General features: G+C 38.2%; 1 protein-coding gene across 2 annotated transcripts in view; it reads left to right on the forward strand.

Annotated features, from left to right (window-relative positions):
• Window positions 1-22,409, forward strand: part of ILRUN (inflammation and lipid regulator with UBA-like and NBR1-like domains) — a 94,622-nt gene that overhangs the window by 20,619 nt on the left and 51,594 nt on the right. For both annotated transcript variants that reach the window (XM_077904356.1, XM_077904355.1), the window contains exon 2: window positions 16,801-16,955. In XM_077904356.1, coding sequence (XP_077760482.1) covers window positions 16,801-16,955 — 155 coding nt within the window. The remainder of the gene's footprint in view (window positions 1-16,800; window positions 16,956-22,409) is intronic.

The raw sequence follows: 22,409 nt of genomic DNA on the forward strand, positions 1-22,409 counted from the left end.
AAGCAGGCTCCCTGCAGGGAGCCCTATTTGGGACTTGATTCCAGGACTCCCAGGATCATGCCTTGAGCCAGGCGGACGCTCAACCACTGAGCCACTCAGGGGTTCCTTCTTTCTTCACTTTTATATCAGTAGAATCATATAATATGTGATCTTTTGTATCTGGCTTTTCTTACTTAGCATAATGCCTTTATGTATCAGTATTTCATTTTTATTTCTGAGCAGTATTCCATTGTATAGATATGTAGCATTTTGTTTATTCATTTACCAGTTGATGGACATTTGGATTGTTTCTATTTTTGGCTGTATGAATAAAATTGCTGTGAACATTCTCTAGGAAGACTTTGTGTGGATGTAGGTTTTAATTTCTTTTGAGTAGATACTTAGGAATGGATTGCTATTTTGTATTTAACTTTTTATGAAACTGCCAGTCTCTTTCGAAATGTAACCATTTACATTCCCACCAGCAATATATGAGAATTCTCTCTGTATCTCTTGAATCATTTGAGATAAACTGCAGATAGCATGGTATTTCAACCCTTGGCCCTTCAGCAAATATCTGTTAAGAACAGTGACATCATTACATTGCTGCAATATTATTGTCATTCTCTAGGAATTTAGTGAGGAAACTGTAGTATTAATCCAATATATATGCCATATGTAGATTTTCCTATTCCCCAAATACTCTTTATTTATAATGTGTTTACTTTGTGTTTTTGTTTAAATCCAGGATCTTCTCAAACATCTCATGTTATATTTGGTTGTCATGTCTCTTTAGTTGCCATCAACCTAGAAAATGTATCCGTCACCTTTGTCGTTTGGATGTTTTATGACATTAAAAATTTTTAAGATTCCATTTGTCCTGTCTTGATTAGTCTGATTGTTTCCTCACAATTAGGTTCAGGTCAAACACTTTTGTTGTTGTTGTTAGAAATAATGCATGAGGGACTCCTGGGTGGCTCAGCGGTTGAGCATCTGCCTTTGGCTCAGGATGTGATTCCGGAGTCCTGGGATCGAGTCCCACATCTACCTCTTTTTTTTTCCTTTGTAATTTTTTTCTTTGTAATTAATAAGTAGTCTTTGACAGAAAATATCCTTTTCCCCATCAATCTTTCTCCCAGGTGTATTTTTTTTTTTTTAAGATTTTATTTATTCATGATAGACACACACAGAGAGAGAGAGAGAGAGAGAGAGAGAGAGAGAGAGGCAGAGACACAGGCAGAGGGAGAAGCAGGCTCCACGCAGGGAGCCCGAAACGGGACTCAATCCTGGGTCTCCAGGATCAGGCCTTGGGCTGAAGGCAGGCACTAAACCGCTGAGCCACCAGGGCTGCCCTCCCAGGTGTATTAGTATCCATTGATGATCCTTGCCCTGAGTTTATTGCCTGAGTGGGTTGCAAAAAGGTAAATTTCTAATTCTTTTGTTATTTGATTTATTAGTTGGCAAATCTTTTGTAAAGATATTGCTGATTTTTAAAAAATTTTTATTTATTTATGATAGTCACACAGAGAGAGAGAGAGAGAGGCAGAGACACAGGCAGAGGGAGAAGCAGGCTCCATGCACCAGGTGGGTGCACCCGATGTGGGATTCGATCCCGGGTCTCCAGGATCGCGCCCTGGGCCAAAGGCAGGCGCCAAACCGCTGCGCCACCCAGGGATCCTGATACTGCTGATTTTTAAGTGGAACTTAGAAAAATAGAGTCGTGAAGGATTTTATGCTGAATGAACAAAATTTTTGGTTATTTTTTAGTGTGTGTTAATAGTGTGGAAAGAAGTGTATTTGCTTTGCCATCAGCCACAGAGGATCCAAAGAAAAGGTGCTGCAGAGAGACAGATCTCCTTGATTTTTGTAAAGCCAGAAATACATAAACTCCTGTACTGTGTTATTATTTTGGTGTGTTTGCTTGCTTTTCTCTCTTTGAGAGACCACTCTTTTTTTAGAAAGAATCAGAAAAAGCTACAGAAAGATTTTTTTCTGTTTTTATTACTTTTTCTTTGTAAACCAATCAGGTAGATTTCTTTCCCCTGGTTTTCTTTTCTTTTCTTTTCTTTTCTTTTCTTTTCTTTTCTTTTCTTTTCTTTTCTTTTCTTTTCTTTTTTCTTTCTCTTTCTTTTCTTTTCTTTCTTTCTTTCTTTCTTTCTTTCTTTCTTTCTTTCTTTCTTTCTTTCTTTCTTTCTTTCTTTCTTTCTTCTTTCATCATTTTATGACTATTTTTGATACCAGTCTAACTGGTAGCAAGTATGCAGTGTCATGTAAGTAGCTATTTTTAAAAATACTTTTCTTTCGTAATGTATAAGAAATGCCATATTTGGATGAGCTGTCTAGACTTGACTACTTGTCATTTGTAGCTAGTTGCCCAGAACATTGAAATATTAATAGAATATGTGAGATTGTTTGCCAGTGTCCTAGGACTTTTAAAGGAAATTGTCTTTATTTATTTATTTTTTTAAAGATTTTATTTATTCATGAGAGACACAGAGAGAAAGAGAGGCAGAGACACAGGCAGAGGGAGAAGCAGGCTCCATGCAGGGAGCCTGACATGGGACTTGATGCCAGGTCTCCAGGATCACAGCCTGGGCTGGAGGCAGCTCTAAACTGCTGAGCCACCCGGGCTGCCCAGGAAATTGTCTTTAAATGTTGTCTTACTTTCTTGTTCTCTGTGATTAGTTACTGAAAAATGGCAGCAATCTCTGACATATTTATACTGTCATTTTATTATTGTGTAAAAGAAAAAGGTCTTCTCAGGTTTCTGAGCTATCATAAAATCTACCTTTATCATATTTCTACAAGTTCCATTTAATTTAGTCTCCTAGCTGTAAGTATGTAAATAGCGTTTTAAAGGTACCTATCTCATATGTACCAGGGAGTAGCCAAATGTAGCCATAGAGTTTTGGAGATGGGTTGGTTGAAGAGTAGAGTTGGCATTAACGCTATGTAGCATTTTTTGGTAGTGATGATAACATTGCATTGGTTTTGTTTATCATGTTACACAGAACTTAGTCAAGGTTTATGTACCTTTTTGTTCTTACGGGAAAAAGTAAGATTGATAACATAAGGGCTTTAGATTCTCTCTTAGATGTGTCTTCAGTATGTGTTTTTGGAGATGAGGTATACCGAGGTCTTCTTTTGAATTATCTCCAAAGATGGTATGGTTGGCATTGTTCATTAGGGGAGATGAAACTGAAAAGGCTTTGAAGCTGGCCTTGGTAGCATGCCATTAAGAAATCTCAAAGGTTGGGCAGCCCAGGTGAAGGCTTTAGCACCGCCTTCAGCCCAAGGCATGATCCTGGAGACCGAGGATTGAGTCCCATATCAGGCTCCCTGCATGGACCCTGCTTCTCCCTCTGCCTGTGTCTCTGCCTCTGTATGTGTGTGTGTGTCTCATGAATAAATAAAATCTTAAAAAAATATATCAAAGGCAAGACACTTAGGTATAGAGCATTTTAATCAATAGTGTATATAAAAAGATGTGTAGTATTTCTCTTCAAAGTTCATGCATTTTCTTTTGTATGTGGAAACAAAACTAGATTTGAGAATAGAATATTTATAATTTAGCCTCTAGGCCCTTTGTCCTTTTTTTAAAAATAAAAACCCCATAAGTTCTAGTATTAGCTCTCTGACTAGGCTACAGGATAAGACACATTTGACCACTGCTGGTGTATTGTAAGTTTCCTGTTAGGTAAACATGCTTTTGAAAACCATACTTACTTATAGATTTACCTGATCATTTCATAACTGCTACTTAAAATTATGTCCCAAAGAAAGTTTCGTGAATAACAATAAACCACAGATGTTTTGTTTATGAAGATAGCTTTGTCTATCTTTGAATCACCATTTTTGTTTGTCATTCTGGGACTTTTCAGATATCATACATTTTCATGTCTCCTCTGGGCTGTTCTAGTTAAGTATCTTCAGAAATTTCAGTTAGCGCTGAAACTAGTGATTGTTACCTTTTCAGGAACTATTCATGACTGTTAAATTGGGGGCCAGAAAAATGGGAGTTATTTCTAAATATACATCTTTAATGGTTAGTTGAGTTCTTGAAAGCAGAGTTATGATGAAAGAAATGACTCAGTACCTTATTGTGATCTTTCTTTAGTCTCCTTTCATATTCATAGTTTTTTTTCTTGTTTTTTTTTTTTTGTTTTTTTTTTGTTTTTTTTTTTTGTTTTTTTTGTTTTTTTTCTTTAATGATGAGTATTTTCAAATATATAGTAAAGGAGAAAGAATAATAAGACAAATAGCCAGCCATTCATAGTTTTTTGCTACTGTAATATATTATCACAAACTTAGTGGTTTAAAAATATATCAGTTTATTATTTTACAATTATGAAGTTCAGAAGTCCAAAATGGGTCTTACTGGGCTAAAATTAAGGTGTTATCAGAGCTGTGTTCTTGCTGGAGAATCCATTTCATTACCTTTTCCCCGCATCCAGAGGCCGCATGCGTTCCTCAGCTTATGGTCTCATTTTTCCATCTTCAAAGCCAGCATGCTTTGAGTGTCCTCATGTGGCTATCACCCTGGTTCTCTCTTCCAGTTCCCTCAGTCCTCTCTTAGAGAAGTGACTACATTGAGTTCCCCTGGATAATCCAGGATAATTGCCCCATTTTCAGGTCAGCTGATTAGCAGCCTTAATTCATATACCTTAACTTTTACATGTTACAGAGAGTAGGACATTTTGGGGTTGATGAAAGTGTTCTAAAACATGGTGATGGTTTTACAATTCAGAAACTTTACTAGAAAATTATTTACAGTTGAAATGGGTGAATTTTATACTATGTAAATTATATTTCCATGAAGTTTTTTTTTAAACCTTTAGCTTTTCTCCTTTGCTTTTAGAACTCCAAATTTATTTTCTTTTAAGATTTTATTTATTTTTTTGAGACAGAGAAAGCACAGGTGACGAGGAGATTCAGAGGGAGGGGGAAAAGCAGACTCCCTGTTGAGCAGAGAGCCCTACATGGGGCTCCATCCCAGAACCCTGGGATCCTGATCTGAGCCAAAGGCAGGCACTTAACTGACTGAGCCACCCAGGTATCCCTAGAAGTCCAAATTTCTTAATGAAACATAATGGTTTCATACTAATTAAATTTTTAAAAATTGTGAAAAAACATACCATAGTAATCATTTTTAAGTATATAGTTCAGTAGTGTTAAGCATGTTGTACAACCAACCTTCAGAACTTTTTCATCTTGTAAAACTGAAACTCTATACTCATTAGACAGTAATTCTCCATCTCCCCCCTCCCATCAGCCCCTGTTAGTCATCCTTCTACTTTGTTTCTATGAATTTGACTACTCTAGATACCTCATATCAGTGGAATGATAAAGTACTTGTTTTTTTGTTATGGCTTATTGTAATCCAAGTTCATCTATGTTTTAGCATGTGACTGATTTTCCTTTTTAAGACTTAATAACAATCCATTGTATGCATATACTATTTTTATTCACCCATTCACCTGTTCAGATGGACACTTAAGTTGCTTCTACCTTTCAGCTGTTATGAATAATGCTCTCAGCATTGATGTGTACATATCTCTTTGAGACTCTACTTTCAGTTCTTTTGGATATATATACCCAAATGTGGGATTACAGGATTTGAATTGAGTTTTAATTTATCTTTCCAGCTCCTCTTCTGCCTCTTATAACAGACACTTTGCCCCTACATACAGATTCTATCCCTGGACACACTATGTAATTTTGAATTCATCTGGGCCTATTATGTTGCAGGTAACAAACTCACTTCAGACTAGATAATGCTAAAGATGTGTGTGTTGGAGTGGGGGGAGGTATTTTAAGGATGTCGCTATGTTACACAGAACCCAAAGACTGGAATGTGTTTGGGCTTTAGGAAAAACTGGACTTTAAATATCTTAGGTTTCTTTCTCCTTTTTCTTTTTTTTTTCTTTTTCTTTTTCTTTTTCTTTTTCTTTTTCTTTTTCTTTTTCTTTTTCTTTTTCTTTTTTAAAATTAGGCCCCATGTCCAACATGGGGCTTGAACTCACATCCCTGAGATCAAGGGTTGTATGTTCCAACACTGAGCCAGCCAGGCACCCCCTCAGGTTTCCTTTTATGTATGTTCTGTGTAGGTTTTCAGTGGTCTTCTATCTCTGCTGAAGAAAACCATCACTGTCAGAAGCTCCCAGATGTGTCATTTGCAGCCCAGACACTATGGGAAAAACTCTCGGTTCCAAATTCCAGGGTGCCCTCACCCTTCTGTTAACTGTGCAGTGACCTCACTCTGTCCCTAAGGAGTCATATGTGGAAGTGAGGCCATTTGGCTAAACAAGTAACAGCTATAGATTCTCTCATCTCCCTCCCCAATGGGAGATGACTCCTACCTAGTCAGGTCCAGCTATCACATGGTGACTTACCTTCAAAGGTACCCCATCCCACCAGCTGAAGGTCTCAGGATGATAGCTTTGCTTTCCCTAGTTTGGTCTTGATTGGTCCAGATAAACACTTGCATGATCCTGCAGCTTGTGGGCTGATAGATTTTTTTTTTTTTTAAGATTTCATTTATTTATTTGAGATAGACAACACAGGCAGAGGGAGAGGGAGAAGCAGGCTCCCTGCTGAGCAGGGAGCTGGATGCGGGGCTCAGTCCCAGGACCACAGGATCACAACCTGAGCTGAAAGGCAGATGCCTATCCTAACCTGCCGAGCTACCCAGGCACCCCTAACTCATAGATTTTTTTGGTTCTCGTCATTCCTCTGGCCTCTGTCATATAGTCCCAGTATATAATCTTGAGAGGAAGACCAGATAAAAAGGAGAAAGGAAAAATACTATATTTTGGTTTCTAGTTTATTTCATTTATTAAGCACCTTTTGTGTGTCAGGCACTATTCTCAACCTGGGGTATATAAGCAGAAGAAAACAGAGCATATACTGTCTTCTACAGGGCAGGAGCAGTATAATACAATCAGCAAGTTTCATGGTCCCCTGTTAACTCATTTCACTGGCAGAGGATTGAAGGCTTTAGCCTGGCTTGCCCCAGAAGATTCCCCATGTCTGATATTCTTCAGGACCACCCTTGAGAGGAGCACAGGGGATAGAAGGACAGAGTGGAAGATTGTTCCTTTTATGAGGGCCATGCTGGTTTAGCTTTTTTCCCCTTCCAATAAGATGCAACCTTTTGGACCTAGGGTTTGACCAGGAGTATAATAATTACAGCCTCCTGCTGATAGACTCCTTTAAAACTGCAGTCCACTGCTCACCTATTTCATATTGGATCATTCCCTTTGATAACCAACTCCAGTAGTATTTAGGCTTTTTCATCTCTAAGATTGCTGAAGAGAATAACTAGGACCAGGTTTAATTCTCCTTAGTTTTGCTTATCTTTCTACCTCAGGGCATAGGTGAAAAATTCTGGATTTAGAGTTTTCTCAAGTCTTCTGTGGAGTCAGCCCTGAATAATTGTCCCCCCTCCCCAGCTGCATTTCTGTCAGATAATACTTTATGATGGGGGGAGGTGGGGGACACGCTTGGGTTGCTCAGTGGTGAGCATCTGCCTTCTGCTCAGTTCGTGATCCTGGAGTCCTGGGATCGAGTCCCACATCAGACTCCCTACAGAGAGCCTGCTTCTCCCTCCACCTATGTTTCTACCTCTCTCTCTGTGTCTCTCATGAATAAATAAATAAAATCTTAAAAAATACTTTATGATGAGAGGGTATAGCAGTTAAGGGGAACCCTTTCAGAACACCTCAGTGTTCTGAACGGGGCTGTCTACATTGTATTTATTCCAGAGTCTCAGTCTCTTAGTGGCACAAAGAATTCAGTTGCTGAAATTCAACAAAGTAATTATTTGACCATTAGAGGTTTTGGATCTCTGGCTTTAGCAGAAAGGGCTTTGCTTAATTGTTATATTCTTGTCTTATGTGTCACAGCTCTCTAGTAGGCAGGATTGGGCTGGATTGTGTTTTGCAGATTGGATTGTTTTGCAGAACCTTACTGAGGTTAGCACAAACTTCTGTGAGCAATTTCTTTTTTTTGTCCAAAGCTCCTTTGGAGTGTAACCAACTGTTTTGCTATACCTACAACAGGACTGCTAGGTTTCCCAGCCTGAGATGGAGGAAGCCCCATTTCACTTTAACTTTGTGACACATTTTGGGTTTGTCACTTTTGCAATACTTCAGTCTCTTATCAGGACTTTATTGGTGATTTTTCTTCATCTGTGTGCCTTTGCACATTCTCCATCTAACTGCCCCTTTACTTCTCCTCTAGGTGATTAATGAGTCTATCAGTTTTGATACTACCTGGCTGATGAAGCTTTCTCTCGATGCCTTAGTTTGAATTAGGTATTTCCTCCTCTGTACTTTCATAGTTGTTAGTTATATTTCTCCTCTGACATTTATCACACTGAATTGTGATTAATTGTTCCCAAATCTTTCTTAATAGACTTTGCAAATACTTTGTCTTATTTATCTTTATGTTTTCAGTACCTACAATCATGAATAAGTCAAAAAATAAATGAGTAAATATTCTATACTGATAGGCAGAGAGGGAAAAACTTAGTGCTTATAATGTAGTTTGATCTTTAGATATATGTTGTTGCTTCCTTTAGTCCTAGAAACTGGTGGGAACAGGAAATACCATTTAGGGTGATCTTGAGCATAAGGATTACAATACTTAAGATGAGGTGCCATGCATGTCTCAACTTGTTCTCCCACTTGATTTCCCAAATCTGAGCTTCACACTGTTGATTGGATTTGTCCTGTAAGTGTCACCAAGAGCTATGATCTTAAATAGAGCAGGATTCCACCCATACCCAAGAGTTTGTCCAGCTTTTTTTTCTCTTAAAAATGTTTGATTTTCTTCAACATGTGGTGCTGGGACAACTGGATAACCAAAGGCAAAAGAATTAAGTTCAACCCCTACCTTACTCCTATATAAAAAGTAACTAAAATGGATCAATGGTTTATTTTTTTTTATTTTTTATTTTTTTAAAGATTTTATTTTTTTTTTAATTTTTATTTACTTATGATAAGCACACAGTGAGAGAGAGAGAGGCAGAGACACAGGCAGAGGGAGAAGCAGGCTCCATGCACCAGGAGCCCGACGTGGGATTCGATCCTGGGTCTCCAGGATCGTGCCCTGGGCCAAAGGCAGGCGCTAAACCGCTACGCCACCCAGGGATCCCGGATCAATGGTTTAAATATAAAAGCTGGGTAGCTCAGTGGTTAAGCATCTGCCTTCAGCTCAGGTCATGATCCCAGGGTCCTGGGATCAATCCTGCATTGGGCTTCTTGCTCAGCGGGGAGTCTGCTTCTCCCTCTGCCCCTCCCCCTGCTTGTGTGCATGTATGCTTTCCCTCAAAAATAAATAAAAATATTAAATGTAAAAGCTAAAATAAGCTGTTTAGAAGCAGAGAGGGTTAAGGGTTAAATCTGTATGACCTTGGATTTGATGACAAAAGCATGAGTCACAAAAGAAAAACTAGATAAATTGGATTTCATCAAAATTAAAGCTTTTGGTTATCAAAGGACAATATTATTATTTTTAAAGATTTTATCTATTTGAGAGAGTGTGCATGAGCTGGCGGGGGAGGGAGCAGATCAGAAGGAGAGAGAGCCATGCTGAGCCTGAAGCCAGATGCAGGGCTTAATCTCACAACCCTGAGATCATGACCTGAGCTGAAATCAAGAGTCAGATGCTTAACTGACTAAGCCACCCAGGTACTAGTGTCCTAAAGGACATTATTATTAAGAAAAAGAAAAACCAGCCTGTTTGCAAATCATCTATTTGATAAGGTCTACTGTCCAGAATATATAGAGAACTCTTACAAGTTAGCATCAGGATAGTAAGCAGCTTAGTCAAAAAATGAACAAAGGATTTGAGCAGACATTTCTCTGAAGAGGCTATACAAATGGCCAAAAAGTACAAGAAAAAAATGTTTAAGGTCATTAATCATTAAGGAAATGCAAATCAAAACCATCAGATATCAGTTTGCACCTGGTAGGATAATTATAATTGGAAAAAAAGAAAAGTGTTAGCAAGGTTGTGGAGAAATAGGAACACTTATACATTGTTGGTGGAAAAGTAAAATGGTTCTGCAACTATAGAAAACAGTTTGGTGGTTCATCCAAGACTTAAGCATTGAATTACCATATAACCTAGCAGGTTTACTTATAGGTGTATACTTAAAGAAATGAAGCCATATACTGACAAAGATAGTGTATATAAATGTCCATAGCAGCATTACTCATAATCAAAAAGTAGAAACAACCGAAATGCCCGTCAACAGATGCATGGATAAACAAAATGTAGTGTGTACATATCATAGAATATTATTCAGCCATTAAAAGGAATGAAATACTGATTAACATGCTACAATTCTAGATGAATCTGGAAAACATTATGTAAGTGAAAGAAGCGAGACACAGAGGGTCTCATATTGTATGATTCGCTTTATTTAAGTTATCCATAATAGGCAGATTTGTAGAGAAGATTAATAGTTGCCAAGGAATAGGGGGGAATAGGGAGAAGGAGGAATGAGTAATGATTACTTAACGGGTATAGGGTGTTCTCAATAGGTATTAGGTGATGAAAAAGTTTTGGAGCTGGAGAGGCAGTGGTTGTGCAACATTGTGAAAATACTAAATGCCCCCGAATTATATACTTTAAAGTAGTTAATTTGCTATGCTAATCGCACCTCAATTTTTTCAAAAAGGAAAAGTCGTTTGATTATGACCTATTAGTCAAAGGCACTTAGATACTAAACTTCTACAATGCCAGTGTTGAATTTTCTGTGTCCTTAGAATCTGCTTTTTTAAACAATTAGCCAGTTTAATTATCTCAAGATGACAAGAATACCCAATGTAACATGGCTCTAGAGTTGCCAGATTTAATTTAGTGGTTTATATCTTCAAGGACACAGCAGTTTTTCCCGCTTTCTGGATGGTTACTTTTTGTATATCAGCCACATCCTCATTAGGTACCCTGAGGCTCCTGCTGGATCTCTTCATGTTCTGAAGATAGTTGCAGTAATTCTGTTCACTGAATTTTCTTGGTATCTTCCAGTGGCAGGACAAAAGGATACCTTCTCTCCCCTTCTCTCTCTCTTTTTTCCATTGGCCTTTTTATCATAAACTTTTCAAACCTACAGAAAATTTTGAAGAATTGTAGTGTTTACCTAGATTCAACAGTGGTAAACATTTTTGTCATAATTTGTTTTCTCTGTATAAACTTTTTTTTAATCATTTGAAAGTTGTAGACATCACAACTCTTCATCCTTAAAGATTTCAGCATGCTTCTCTTAAAAATAGGCATTCTCTTAACCACATACTAAGATATGAAGATAATTTACAAAAATTTTTTACTAGTAAAAATTATCTAGTCCATGTTTAAATTTCCTTAGTTGTCCCCAAATGTATCTTTTATAACCTTCTTTTGTGTTTTTAAAGAGTCTGAATTCAATCAAGGACTTCAAGACCATGTGTTGTGTTTGGTGGTTACATCCCTTTAAATCTAGTGCTGGGTGCCTGGGTGGCTCATCTGCCTTTGGCTCAGGTCGTGATCCTGTGGTTCTGGGATCAAGTCCCATATCAGGCTCCCCAGAGGGAGCCTGCTTCTCTCTCTGCTTATGTCTGCCTCTACCTCTCTGTCTCTCATGAATTTAAAAAAAAAAAAAAAAAAAAAAAAAAATCTTAAAAAAAATCATCCACCTTGCCTTTTCATGGCCCAATGCTTGTTCTTTACTTTCTTTTTGGAAAAAGTATAACTACTGATGCTAGTTAGAAGGATCAGTTCTAAAAGTAATAAAATTAATGGATCAATAAATAGGCAGGAAAAAAAAGAGAGAAGAAATGATCTTGAACTTACTAGGGCTCTAAGAAGTGGGTGAATGCTGGTGTGAACTTGCTCCTTTTGATGAAACTTTTCACAAGTTCTTCCACTACCCCACCAATCTTAACATGTTAAATAGTATCTTCCTTGAGTTATTTTTTAGGTTTAAAAATACTGAGCTTTCTTCAGCCCATCTCCTGTTGCCTACCTGCAGTCATCTTTCTCGTTTCATGAAATTCTCAGTTTCTTCATATAGTCACAAGTACTTATTTTTTGACTTCTCTTTCTGGTCTTCCACATTTGATTCCTGTCGAGTTGATGTTGGAAAGCCCTAGTAAGAACCTTCTCTATTTTGCTGATCCTTTTTCTAGTTTGGTTTTTCAGTTACATCAGAGACTGCCACTGGGCTTGTGGCCTTAGCAGCAGCCTGTCCAGAGGTGAGAGAAGCTTCTTGTGGTTTGGAATAATCATGGCTCACAGCCCAAAGATGCTGTAGTTTATGCTTAACTGGTTCGGTTCATTATTCTGATTTCCCATTTTCATTTGTGTCCAAAATTTGGGTAGTTTTTTTTTTTTTCCACCTCATAAATAATTTGGGTCTTTTTGAATTCTTGTTCAGAGAACAGAAAGAGAAGGTATCTGATTTTATTTTCCTTAGAATCTAAGCTAATTCTTAGTCTTCTGACATTCCCTCTTTAATTCTGATTTCCTGATTTTCTTAACTCTTTTCTACTCTACATATACATTCAGCAAATAGATTATTTTTCCTCATAAGATCAGTAATCTGACCTAAATATGTATACATAGTACAAAAATAAATGTTCTGTGTTTGTGAATTTTTGCAGGATTAGATACTTGGCCATAATTCAGCTTAAGGGAGGGTTACAACTAATTTGTTCATAGAATTCATGATGGTGGGGGTGACTGGGTGGCTTATTTCGTTAAGTGTCTGACTCTTGATTTCGGCTCAGGTCATGACCTCAGGGTGATGAGATCAAGTCCTGCATTGGGCTCCATGCTCAGTGAGGAGTCTGCTTGAGATTCTTTCTTTCTTCCTCTGCCCCTTCCTCCACTCATACGGGCTCTCTCTCTTTATTTACTTTAAAGTTAATAAATAAGTAAAATCTTAAAAAAAATTCATGATGGTAATTATTATGTTCTTAAGAAAATCAGGTGTTCGGAAGGTTATTAGATAATTGGAAAGTTCTAGGTAAGTGAAGTTTTATGTCTTTGAATAAATCTTCTAATAGTCTAGCATGAGACAGGTTATTTACCTGTTACTGGATTTGTAGCCTCCTCTATAAAATTAATGTTGGACAGTATTGCTTCTGAGTTACAAAATTGCATTTCATCAGGGAACACATATCAACATCACCAAATTTTTCTACTCTGAATCAGGTTAACCTGATTATCAGTGCAGTAGAGACTGTTTTGTGCACCAAGCCCGTTTTTCACACAGTAGGAAAAGCTGCCTTGGGCTGATAAATTACCTCAGTGTGAGAGACAGTTGGGAGTTACCCTTTCTGAATGTCCCTTGTTTGTGAAGTCTGCTAAACTAAGCTGTGTAGAGGGGCCTTGCCTGTCTTCCTATCTGTTCTGTCCCCTAGTCTCTGTTTGAGTGCTTAACATGTGGATAAATGCTCATTATTAGTTAAATATTGGTTGAATGCCAGCCCTAGGGCTTTTACACACATTGTCTCATACAGTCTTTGCAGCTAACCTTATCGTGCCAACTTTGTAATATAAGCCAGCCTTCTGATAACAGAAAACTCAGTTTTGTAGATGAGTAAGATGACATAGATTCCTAGCCACTTGTTCAAAACCCCACAGCCAGGCATAGGAGCTGCCTCAGAGCCATTTTAAATTTTACTATTTTAACCATTTTTCAGTGTACCGTTCTGTGGCATTAAGCATATTCATAGCCATCACCATCGTCTTGGCCTGTGCCTTTTTCCTCAGTTACACTGCCTTCCTTTGTTCTTTAGGGTGCTCTTGGTTTAATCTGAAATCAGATTAAAGACTTTTTCTGAGCAAAAATGCTGGAGGAACCTGAAAGTTTAAACTTTCAGCTTGGGTTGAATACAGAGTCTGTGTTCTTCCTTTTCCCATTTCCTCAGCCAGCTCTGTTTCATGTAGAATTTCTTGTTGGCTAATAATAACTGAGTATGTTGATTTGAACGGGGATACATGCTCTCATATCTACTTGTTCTCACACTGAATTGGAGCTGTTTGGTCTATTTCTGCCATTGCTTGGCCCAGCACGGCAGTGATATAAGTGATTTAAGTGCCAAAAAGCTGCGTACCCACATTTTAAGCTGTGTACCTGCCGGATGGGTTAGAGCAGCATTGGGCTGAAGTCCACACTTGGCTTTGTACTTGGGAAATTAATTTGCTTTGTCATCCTCCACTCCTGCTTCCTGCCAGAAGTCCAGTTCACTACTTTTGGTTTCATTTTGGGCTTTAAAAGTGCTTCTTAATCTTTCTCTGGATGAATTACCTATATAATACAGGTACAAATAAGTAGTTTTGTTGGCTTGGCCATGGGATGAGTTGGGCTGTGTGAAACAGGATTTGAGGAGGGGGCCAGCTCTGTCTCAGTAGGGTAGCTGAATGTGCTTATGTTTCTACTGGAGTGGTCTTGAAGTCCTTTCTGATATCAGGCAGAGCCAAGTGGTGAAATATGATACATGCTGGGGATGAGAATTGGCAATTGTCCTGAGTGCACAAATAGTTTCTTCCTCCCAAGCATATTTTACAGCCAAGTGAACAGAAAACAATTCAGCAGGCTGTTTGCTGAAGTTCCTGCAGCAGAAAATTATCTTTATAAAATGATAGACACATAGCTTTTATGAAGAGTTTTTAGAATAACAAAAGGCAAACTGGGCTTACATTTCATTTTTTCATTCCCTGATTCCTAAGTGTATGGCTGGTTTCAGATACACTCCTATGGCCTGTTTGTGGGTGGTAGTGGCTGGGCGTCCCCAAGTTTGGCCAGTCACATTACTCATTTTGCATCACAGTCAGCTAGAGAAGGAAGTTGCTGGGAAGACTAAAGTCCAAGCCTTCCTATTGAATAGTCAAGCAAACAGGCAGTTTGGCCCCTGGCCCAGCTCAGCTCCATGTAAATTTTATCTAGTACACACACAACAGGCAGGCAGTTGTTAGTGGTGTAATTCTAGTTATTACTGACTAATATGACGGGCCACCATTGCGTGAGGCTTGACCTGAGGCAGCTGCTCTAAATATAGCCTTCCTTTCTGGCAGCTGCAAACACCTGGAGGAACAGGCAGGCCCCCAGCAGAAAGTATTTGCTGTCAATAATATGTCTGTTGAACAATTGTATACTACTGTTGGAGCTTTTTTCATGCTATGTTTATGCATAATTAAAAACAACCCACTGGATCCATTGGCTTATGGTTGGGTTATGTTTAGAAAAATTCAATTTGTATTGCTGTCTACTGTGGGGACTGGAGATGATGTCACTAGTTTAAGTAAGACCTTAAGAGGAGCAGTTAATGTAATTACTAGCAATTTCTTTGGTCTCTCTAATGAACACAGCTTGCTTAAACTAACCCTTAGTGGCCTTTGGTTTCTGGCATGAATGAACCTGCTGTCAATCATGTGTTTCAGTTTAATTAGAGACTCGATTTGTGTGGTTGGTAGTTCCTTCTGACATAAGGGGGTTTATGAGTAATTAAAAAGAACACTAACATTTACAAAATGGTGGTTCTAAAACAGAAACTTCAAATGGCTCCTAAACAGGTAAAAGATACTTAACCTTTTATGTAACAAGAGAAAACCATTTTAAGGGCTCACTGAGATCTTATTTTTTACCTATCAGATTGACACAAATCCAAAACTTTGGATGAACACTGTTGATGAGCAAATGGGGAAATAGACACTCTGATACATTCTTGATGGGAGCAGTAAGTGTACAACTTTATGGAGGAAGGTTTAGGATATATCTATTAAAACCACAAATATGGGGGATCCCTGGGTGGCTCAGCGGTTTAGCACCTGCCTTTGGCCCAGGGCGCGATCCTGGAGTTCTGGATCGAGTCCCACGTCGGGCTCCCAGCATGGAGCCTGTTTCTCCCTCCTCCTGTGTCTCTGCCTCTCTCTCTCTATGTCTACCATAAATAAATAAATAAGTAAAATCTTAAAAAAAAAAAAAAAAAAAAACACAAATATATACTCTTTGACCCAGCACTATCTCTTAGAGGAATTTATCCTACAGATACACTTGCATGTTTATAAAAACAATATGTGTTTAAGCTTATTTATGGAAGAACTAAAGACTGAAAACAAACTCGCAAGTGGACTGGTTACATAAATAATGATGTATCTGTACAATGGATACAGCTATTAAAAACAGGATATTCATTATGTACTGACAGGGAATATCTTCACGAGAATAAAGCAAAGGGAAGTGTATAATATGCCACTAATTGTATAAAAGGGGGAGAAGTAAGAATATATATCATTTGCTTGTATATTCATGAGGAAGTTCTGGAAGGTTACTGAAGAAAGTAATATGAGCAGTTACGTGTGTGTGTATGTGTGTGTGTAGGAAAGAAGAGACAAGATGATTACTTTTCATTTTACAAAACTCTTTAAACTATCTGCATGTGTTGCCTTTTCAAAAAATTAAATAATTAGCTTGTCTTTTAAAATAGAGGGGTTTTTAGAATTCCAGTCAAAAGGTTGTAGAGGGAGCCCTCTCTTAATTGACTTCCTTACCCATACTTGCTCTCCTTGTGGGTAAGAGGAGATGTTGCTGATGGCGCTAATGTTTCTTATTTTTTGTGTGCACACCTTAGGAGGAAAGTGATGCATAAGTTTATCAGTCCCAGGCGTGCCTCAGCCAGAATCAGTGGCTCTGAAGATTTATATACCAGGAGCCTTAAGTTCTATTCCAAACCCTAAGAAAAAGGCTTTTTTCATTTATTTTGACAATCAGGATCATATACTCTGGCCAGGACTAAAGTAAAGTCTTTTGCCTTTTCTTTTTGTTTGTAGGAACCTACAAGCAGCAATTGGCGCCTATTACGACTTTGAGAGCCCAAACATCAGTGTGCCCTCTATGTCATTTGTTGAAGATGTCACCATAGGAGAAGGGGAGTCGATACCTCCTGATACTCAATTTATAAAAACATGGCGGATCCAGAATTCTGGTAAATACATAATGGTTAATTCTTCATTGCCCAGTTTTCTTTTTTTTTAGTAGTAAAAGAAATAAGGAAATGTTTTAGCTTAAGTTATGTACTTTTGTAACTGAACTTTTTCTTATATATGATGTAGTACTTTTTTTAAAGATTTTATTTATTTGACAGAGAGCACAAATGGAGGGTGGGGGTGGGGGCAGAGGCAGAGAAGAGGGAGAAGCAGGCTCCCCATTGAGCAGGGAGCTCAATGCAGGGCTTGATCCTAGGACCCCAGGATCATGATCTGAGCCGAAGGCAGACGTTTAACTGGCTGAGCCACCCAGGCACCCTGATGTAGTACTTTTTTATACTGGTGTGATGACGAGAAATCAATGAAAGGTCCCCTGCCATGGATCAGGAAAAATGATTTAGATCTTTTTCTTTCTTTCTTTTTTTTTTTCCAGGTCTTGATGGCCTCTAAACAATTCAGTATTCATTTGATACCAGCAACTAAGCCTGTGTGTGGTGGTAGTATTATCTCCACCTGTACAGTTCTACTCTGTCATTTTAATTCTGCTCTAATTAATCTTCCAGTTCTTTCCAGAAGGCTAGAGGAGGTACATCCTTGAATAGAACAAGGTGGTTAGAAAGAGCTGTGAGCATCTGCTCTTTTGAAAGCTCATTTCTTTGAAACCACAGGGATGATTCTTTATGAAATTTCTTTTTTTTTTCTTTATGAAATTTCATTGAGATATCTCTCTGAAATGTTAATACCACTTTGAAAAATAGGGTAAGAGGTGTGGACATTTGCTCAGAATGGGAAATATGGAAAGATTGAGAAATTTTTTTGAAACATTGTTGTAATGTACTGCCGACTTTAAGAAAAATTAAAAATAAGTTAGTGATAGTTCTTTGAAAATAGGATCTGAGTATATGTCTGGTAACAGTTAATTATTCCTTTTGCTAGTAAAATTCTTTTTAATGACTTTAAATTTGAGTGGAGTTAGTATTGCTTTTTTCATGCAGTAGTTATTCATGCGGCTGACTAGATCAGGGCGCTTTAACTTCCTTGTTACTGAGGACTTAACAGAGAAATTCTGAGAGTTGGGAATCTTGGCAGAAGGCATATTTAGCTAAAAATCTGTGTATGTGGGGGAACTCTGTCTAGCAAGGTGATCTGATGTGACGTGATAAAAAAAAACTCTCAGGGCTCAAATAAACCTGTAAAAGTGACCTTTTATTGACTGTTTACTTTTAAGTTTTTGTACTGTAATTTTCTTATGATGGGGAAAGACTGGCTAAGCTAGCATTTTTTTTTTTAATTTTTATTTATTTATGATAGTCACAGAGAGAGAGAGAGAGAGGCAGAGACACAGGCAGAGGGAGAAGCAGCCTCCATGCACCGGGAGCCCGACGTGGGACTCGATCCTGGGTCTCCAGGATCGCTCCCTGGGCCAAAGGCAGGCGCTAAACCGCTGCGCCACCCAGGGATCCCCTTATATACTAACTAATGTACCAAAGTTTTATTCTTAGTTTTTCTGACTTTTTTAGGAGTAACTCTCCTTTGGATGAAAGTTCAGTGTATAATCCGGATTGACCCAATGTTGTAGATGACTGGAGATATCCATGGCTTTATAAAATTTTCATTAGCTTCTTTTCCCTTTTGGTTGTAACTGTGTAGGGCATTGTTAGTTTGAGGGACACATGGTGGTATGGGAAAATAGCCATGTTTTCTGTTTTTCTTGAAATTCTTTTTTTTTTCCAAAAAAGAAGCTTTTTTTCAAAGCTTAATTATTTTTGCCTGATTTCTTTCCCTTTTATTGGTCTGATTTCTTTCTTTCTTTTCTTAATGTTGTAGGCCCTTTTTTTTTTTAAGATTTTTATTTATTTATTCATGAAAGACACAGAGAGGGGGCAGAGACATAGGCAGAGGGAGAAGCAGGCTCCCTGCAGGGAGCCCGATGTGGGACTGGCTCCCAGGACCCCGGGATCACACCCTGAGCCCAAGGAAGATGCTCAACTGCTGAGCTACCCAGGCGTCCCAGTGTTGTGGGCTTTTAAAAGTATTAAAACAATTTCTTTTTTAAAGATTTCATTTATTTTTTAGAGCAAGTGAGAATGAGCTTACATGGGGAGGGACAGAGGAAGAGAGAGAGAATCCCAAGTAGACTCTGTGCTGAGCACAGAGCTCAATGTGAGACTTGATCCTTTGATCCCAGATCATGACCTGAACTGAAATCAAGAGTCAGATGCCCAGGTGCCCCTAAAACAGTCTCTTTAGTTCAGCTTCTGTTCATCATGTTTCTTCTTTGAATTACTAAAACCTTCTAGTTGCTGCTCAAAACTGCTTTTGAAGCTTATTCATGAATTCAGTTTTATTTTTTAAAAAATTAATACCTTGTTTATTTATAGTGAAACTACTGAAAATGGTCTGGCTTGCTGTGAATTCTTTATAGTGTTTTTAAATATTAAAAGTTCTGAGAGTACCACTGAAATATTTGAGCTACTCTTTTTTGCAGAAACCGATTTGTATGTCAAACATCCTCTTGATACATCCATTCACTTACCACACAGCTCCTTGAGTTAATGGGGAATTGGGAGGGGTTGATATAAAATTGTTAAATGTCAGATCAGAACCCCAAAGAGCCTGCCTTTCTTTCACCTTGACTTGGAGAAAATCTGTATCGGTGGGGCTCGCTGCTCTTTCCGCCTGCTTTTGCATGGTAACTCCAGTTTAAAACAGCCTCTGGGTCTGCATTGTTTGTTCTTTGAAAGGCCATTCTTGTGCCTGAACACTTTTTGAAGAGTTTGGGCAACAGTTGGCTGGAGTTTTTACCATTTAAGTTACTTTGAACACAAAGATTTATTTTATCCTTTTGGAAATTGTTCATCCATTTTTAAATAGTTTTGTATTTATAAGCTGCATGCTTTCCATTCGATTAAGGAGAAACTGACCTTCCATAACTAAGTAATAGATATTAAAGAGGGAAAGCATGCACGTGTACTGGCATCGGCGTCATCCTAATCTGGCCTGAGTTCTTCCTGGAAATATAGTAACAGAAATAGGGCAGGCCTTAGCTATTTCTCCTTTGGCTCTTTTACTTTCATTCATAACCTTCTCCACGAGAGAAGTGCTCACTGAAATAGTTTCATAAATAATTTTCATGGTATCTCTCTGCTGTCATGTTTCAGGCATGTCAGGCATTCAAATATACAACAGATGAGATGTAAAGGAATTGCATATAGCTGTCCCAGCAGTTTCCCCAAAGAAGATAAATGTTACACATTGTTTAAAATTCAACTTTTAGGGATCCCTGGGTGGCGCAGCGGTTTGGCGCCTGCCTTTGGCTCAGGGCACGATCCTGGAGGCCTGGGATCGGATCCCGCGTCGGGCTCCCTGCATGGAGCCTGCTTCTCCCTCTGCCTGTGTATCTGCCTCTCTGTCTCTCTCTGTGTAACTATCATGAATAAATAAATAAAATCTTTAAAAAAAAAAAAAAATTCAACTTTTAATATTGTTTAAATCCTTAGATACAGACCATGCAAAAACAGAAGTCAGACATTTCATGACATAGATGCAGAATCCCAGGATCCAGACTTTTGGCACTATATGAGTATTAGAAGCTTGGGAAACTTGAACAGGAAGTCTTATAATCAAAATTGAAAGTAAAAATTTGAAACTGCCTCTCCAAGGTGAAAATAGACAGTTTTCTTTACCAATACTTTAGCTTCTGAGTTTTTACAACCATGCTCTGTTTTCCAGTCATAGTGAATGTTAAGCTGAGTATAACTCTGGTGTTTCTTGGACTTTGGCAAAGTATGTGTGATTGTTGTATGAGAAAGTGGCTTCACAGTCAACTTTATTTGTGAACATAAGAGTTGAGAAAAGAACTTAAGAAAGAACAACTGTTTCCTCCATTTTTCTTTTGGCTCCTTAAAACAGTTAATTTCTGCCTTTCTCTTCAGGACGACTATAGAAAAGGCAATTCTGCTTCATCCATTCAGCAAATTTTATTATATTCCAGTCACTTTATATCAAGTACAGGAAGAAAATAGTGACAAGATCAATGAAGGTCCCTGTTCACATGCAGCTTAATTTGAAATGTAGTCTCCAGACTTTTAGGGCTTAAAAAGAATAGGTCTTTATCAAGGTTTGTCTTCCTCATTGGTCTCTGGATGTTCCTTACTATCTTCCAACTGTTTCTGTAATCACTTATACCTAGTAAATCCAGGCTTTCTGGAACTGGTGGACTTTTATTTCATTTTTTGCCGTGTTCTCTATCATCTCAAGTTGCCATATGTCAGGATTTTTTGTTTTGTTTTTACTTTTAATTTTTTTGAATAAAATTATATTCTATGATAACTGGAGAATCATAGCCTTGATCAAATGTGTGCTTGTGATACTTAAGTCATAAAACACAGATTGGTCTTTCTTTTCTTTTAGATGTATCTACCCTCCATTAAGCCAATTTGTAACTGAGACTTAATATGAAGGTCTGTTGTATTATACTTCTCAAATCTAGATTTTAGATATGCTGGTGGTCCATGCCCCTTACCAGTATTTCCTTTCCTTCTGTGTTAAGAACTAGTATCTTTGACCTTTTTAGAGTTACATGACTTACCAGGCTGTAAGAACTAAATGTCTTAGTAAACACTATTGGTAATTCTTATAAGGTAAATGATTGGTTCTTCACTTTATAGTAAATTAATACTTTAGGGTTGATGGTGGATAACTCATCAACTTTTTTTCTCCAACAAGCTCCCCAGGCACCATACGAATAGAGTATCTGGCATATTAAAAAAGATCAGGACAGTAGCTGCATAATTTGTTAATCGCTTCATGTTTACCAACTAACGCAGTCTCCCTAGAGAATATTGGCACTCCTCTTTTGCATAGCTGAGAGCTCTGTCCATCTCAGCTGCTTATGGTTGTCTGTGCAGGACAGCCAAGTATTTCCCACACCCAGTCTTGGTTTTCATTTTCTTAGAAGTTCAAAATCAGACATTCTTGGGTTTTCATACTAACATGTCTTGTTACAGGTGTGTGCATGTGTACGTGTGTGTGTTTGAAAGAATAATTGTGAATTCAACCCTAATATAGCAGCTTAACTTTTCTCTTGGATCTTGGTCTTTAAAGAGACTGGCAATTTCCAAGGTGCTCCATGCCAGCTGCTACTATTCTTGACCTCAGACAAATACGCTTTTGCCAAGACCATGGGCTCCAGAAATGAGAAACAATTTGCATGTATTGCCAGGGTATCATCACAAGCTTTCCACCAGCAGTGGTTGCCCTTTATAATGTTAACTTAAGGAGAGCACTTTGCTAGCAGGTATGTTTTTAAGAGGGTCTGACAAAACATTGTGCTTACTGTTTCATCTGCTACCCCTTCAGATCCAAGAGCCACAGAATGTGCCATTCGTTATGGGACTGAGATCTCAGCAGTAGAGCTGTAGTTACCTTTCTCTGTGATTCCCTTTTCAATA

The sequence above is a fragment of the Canis aureus genome, chromosome 7 (assembly GCF_053574225.1).
Source record: "Canis aureus isolate CA01 chromosome 7, VMU_Caureus_v.1.0, whole genome shotgun sequence".
Classification (NCBI taxonomy): domain Eukaryota; kingdom Metazoa; phylum Chordata; class Mammalia; order Carnivora; family Canidae; genus Canis; species Canis aureus.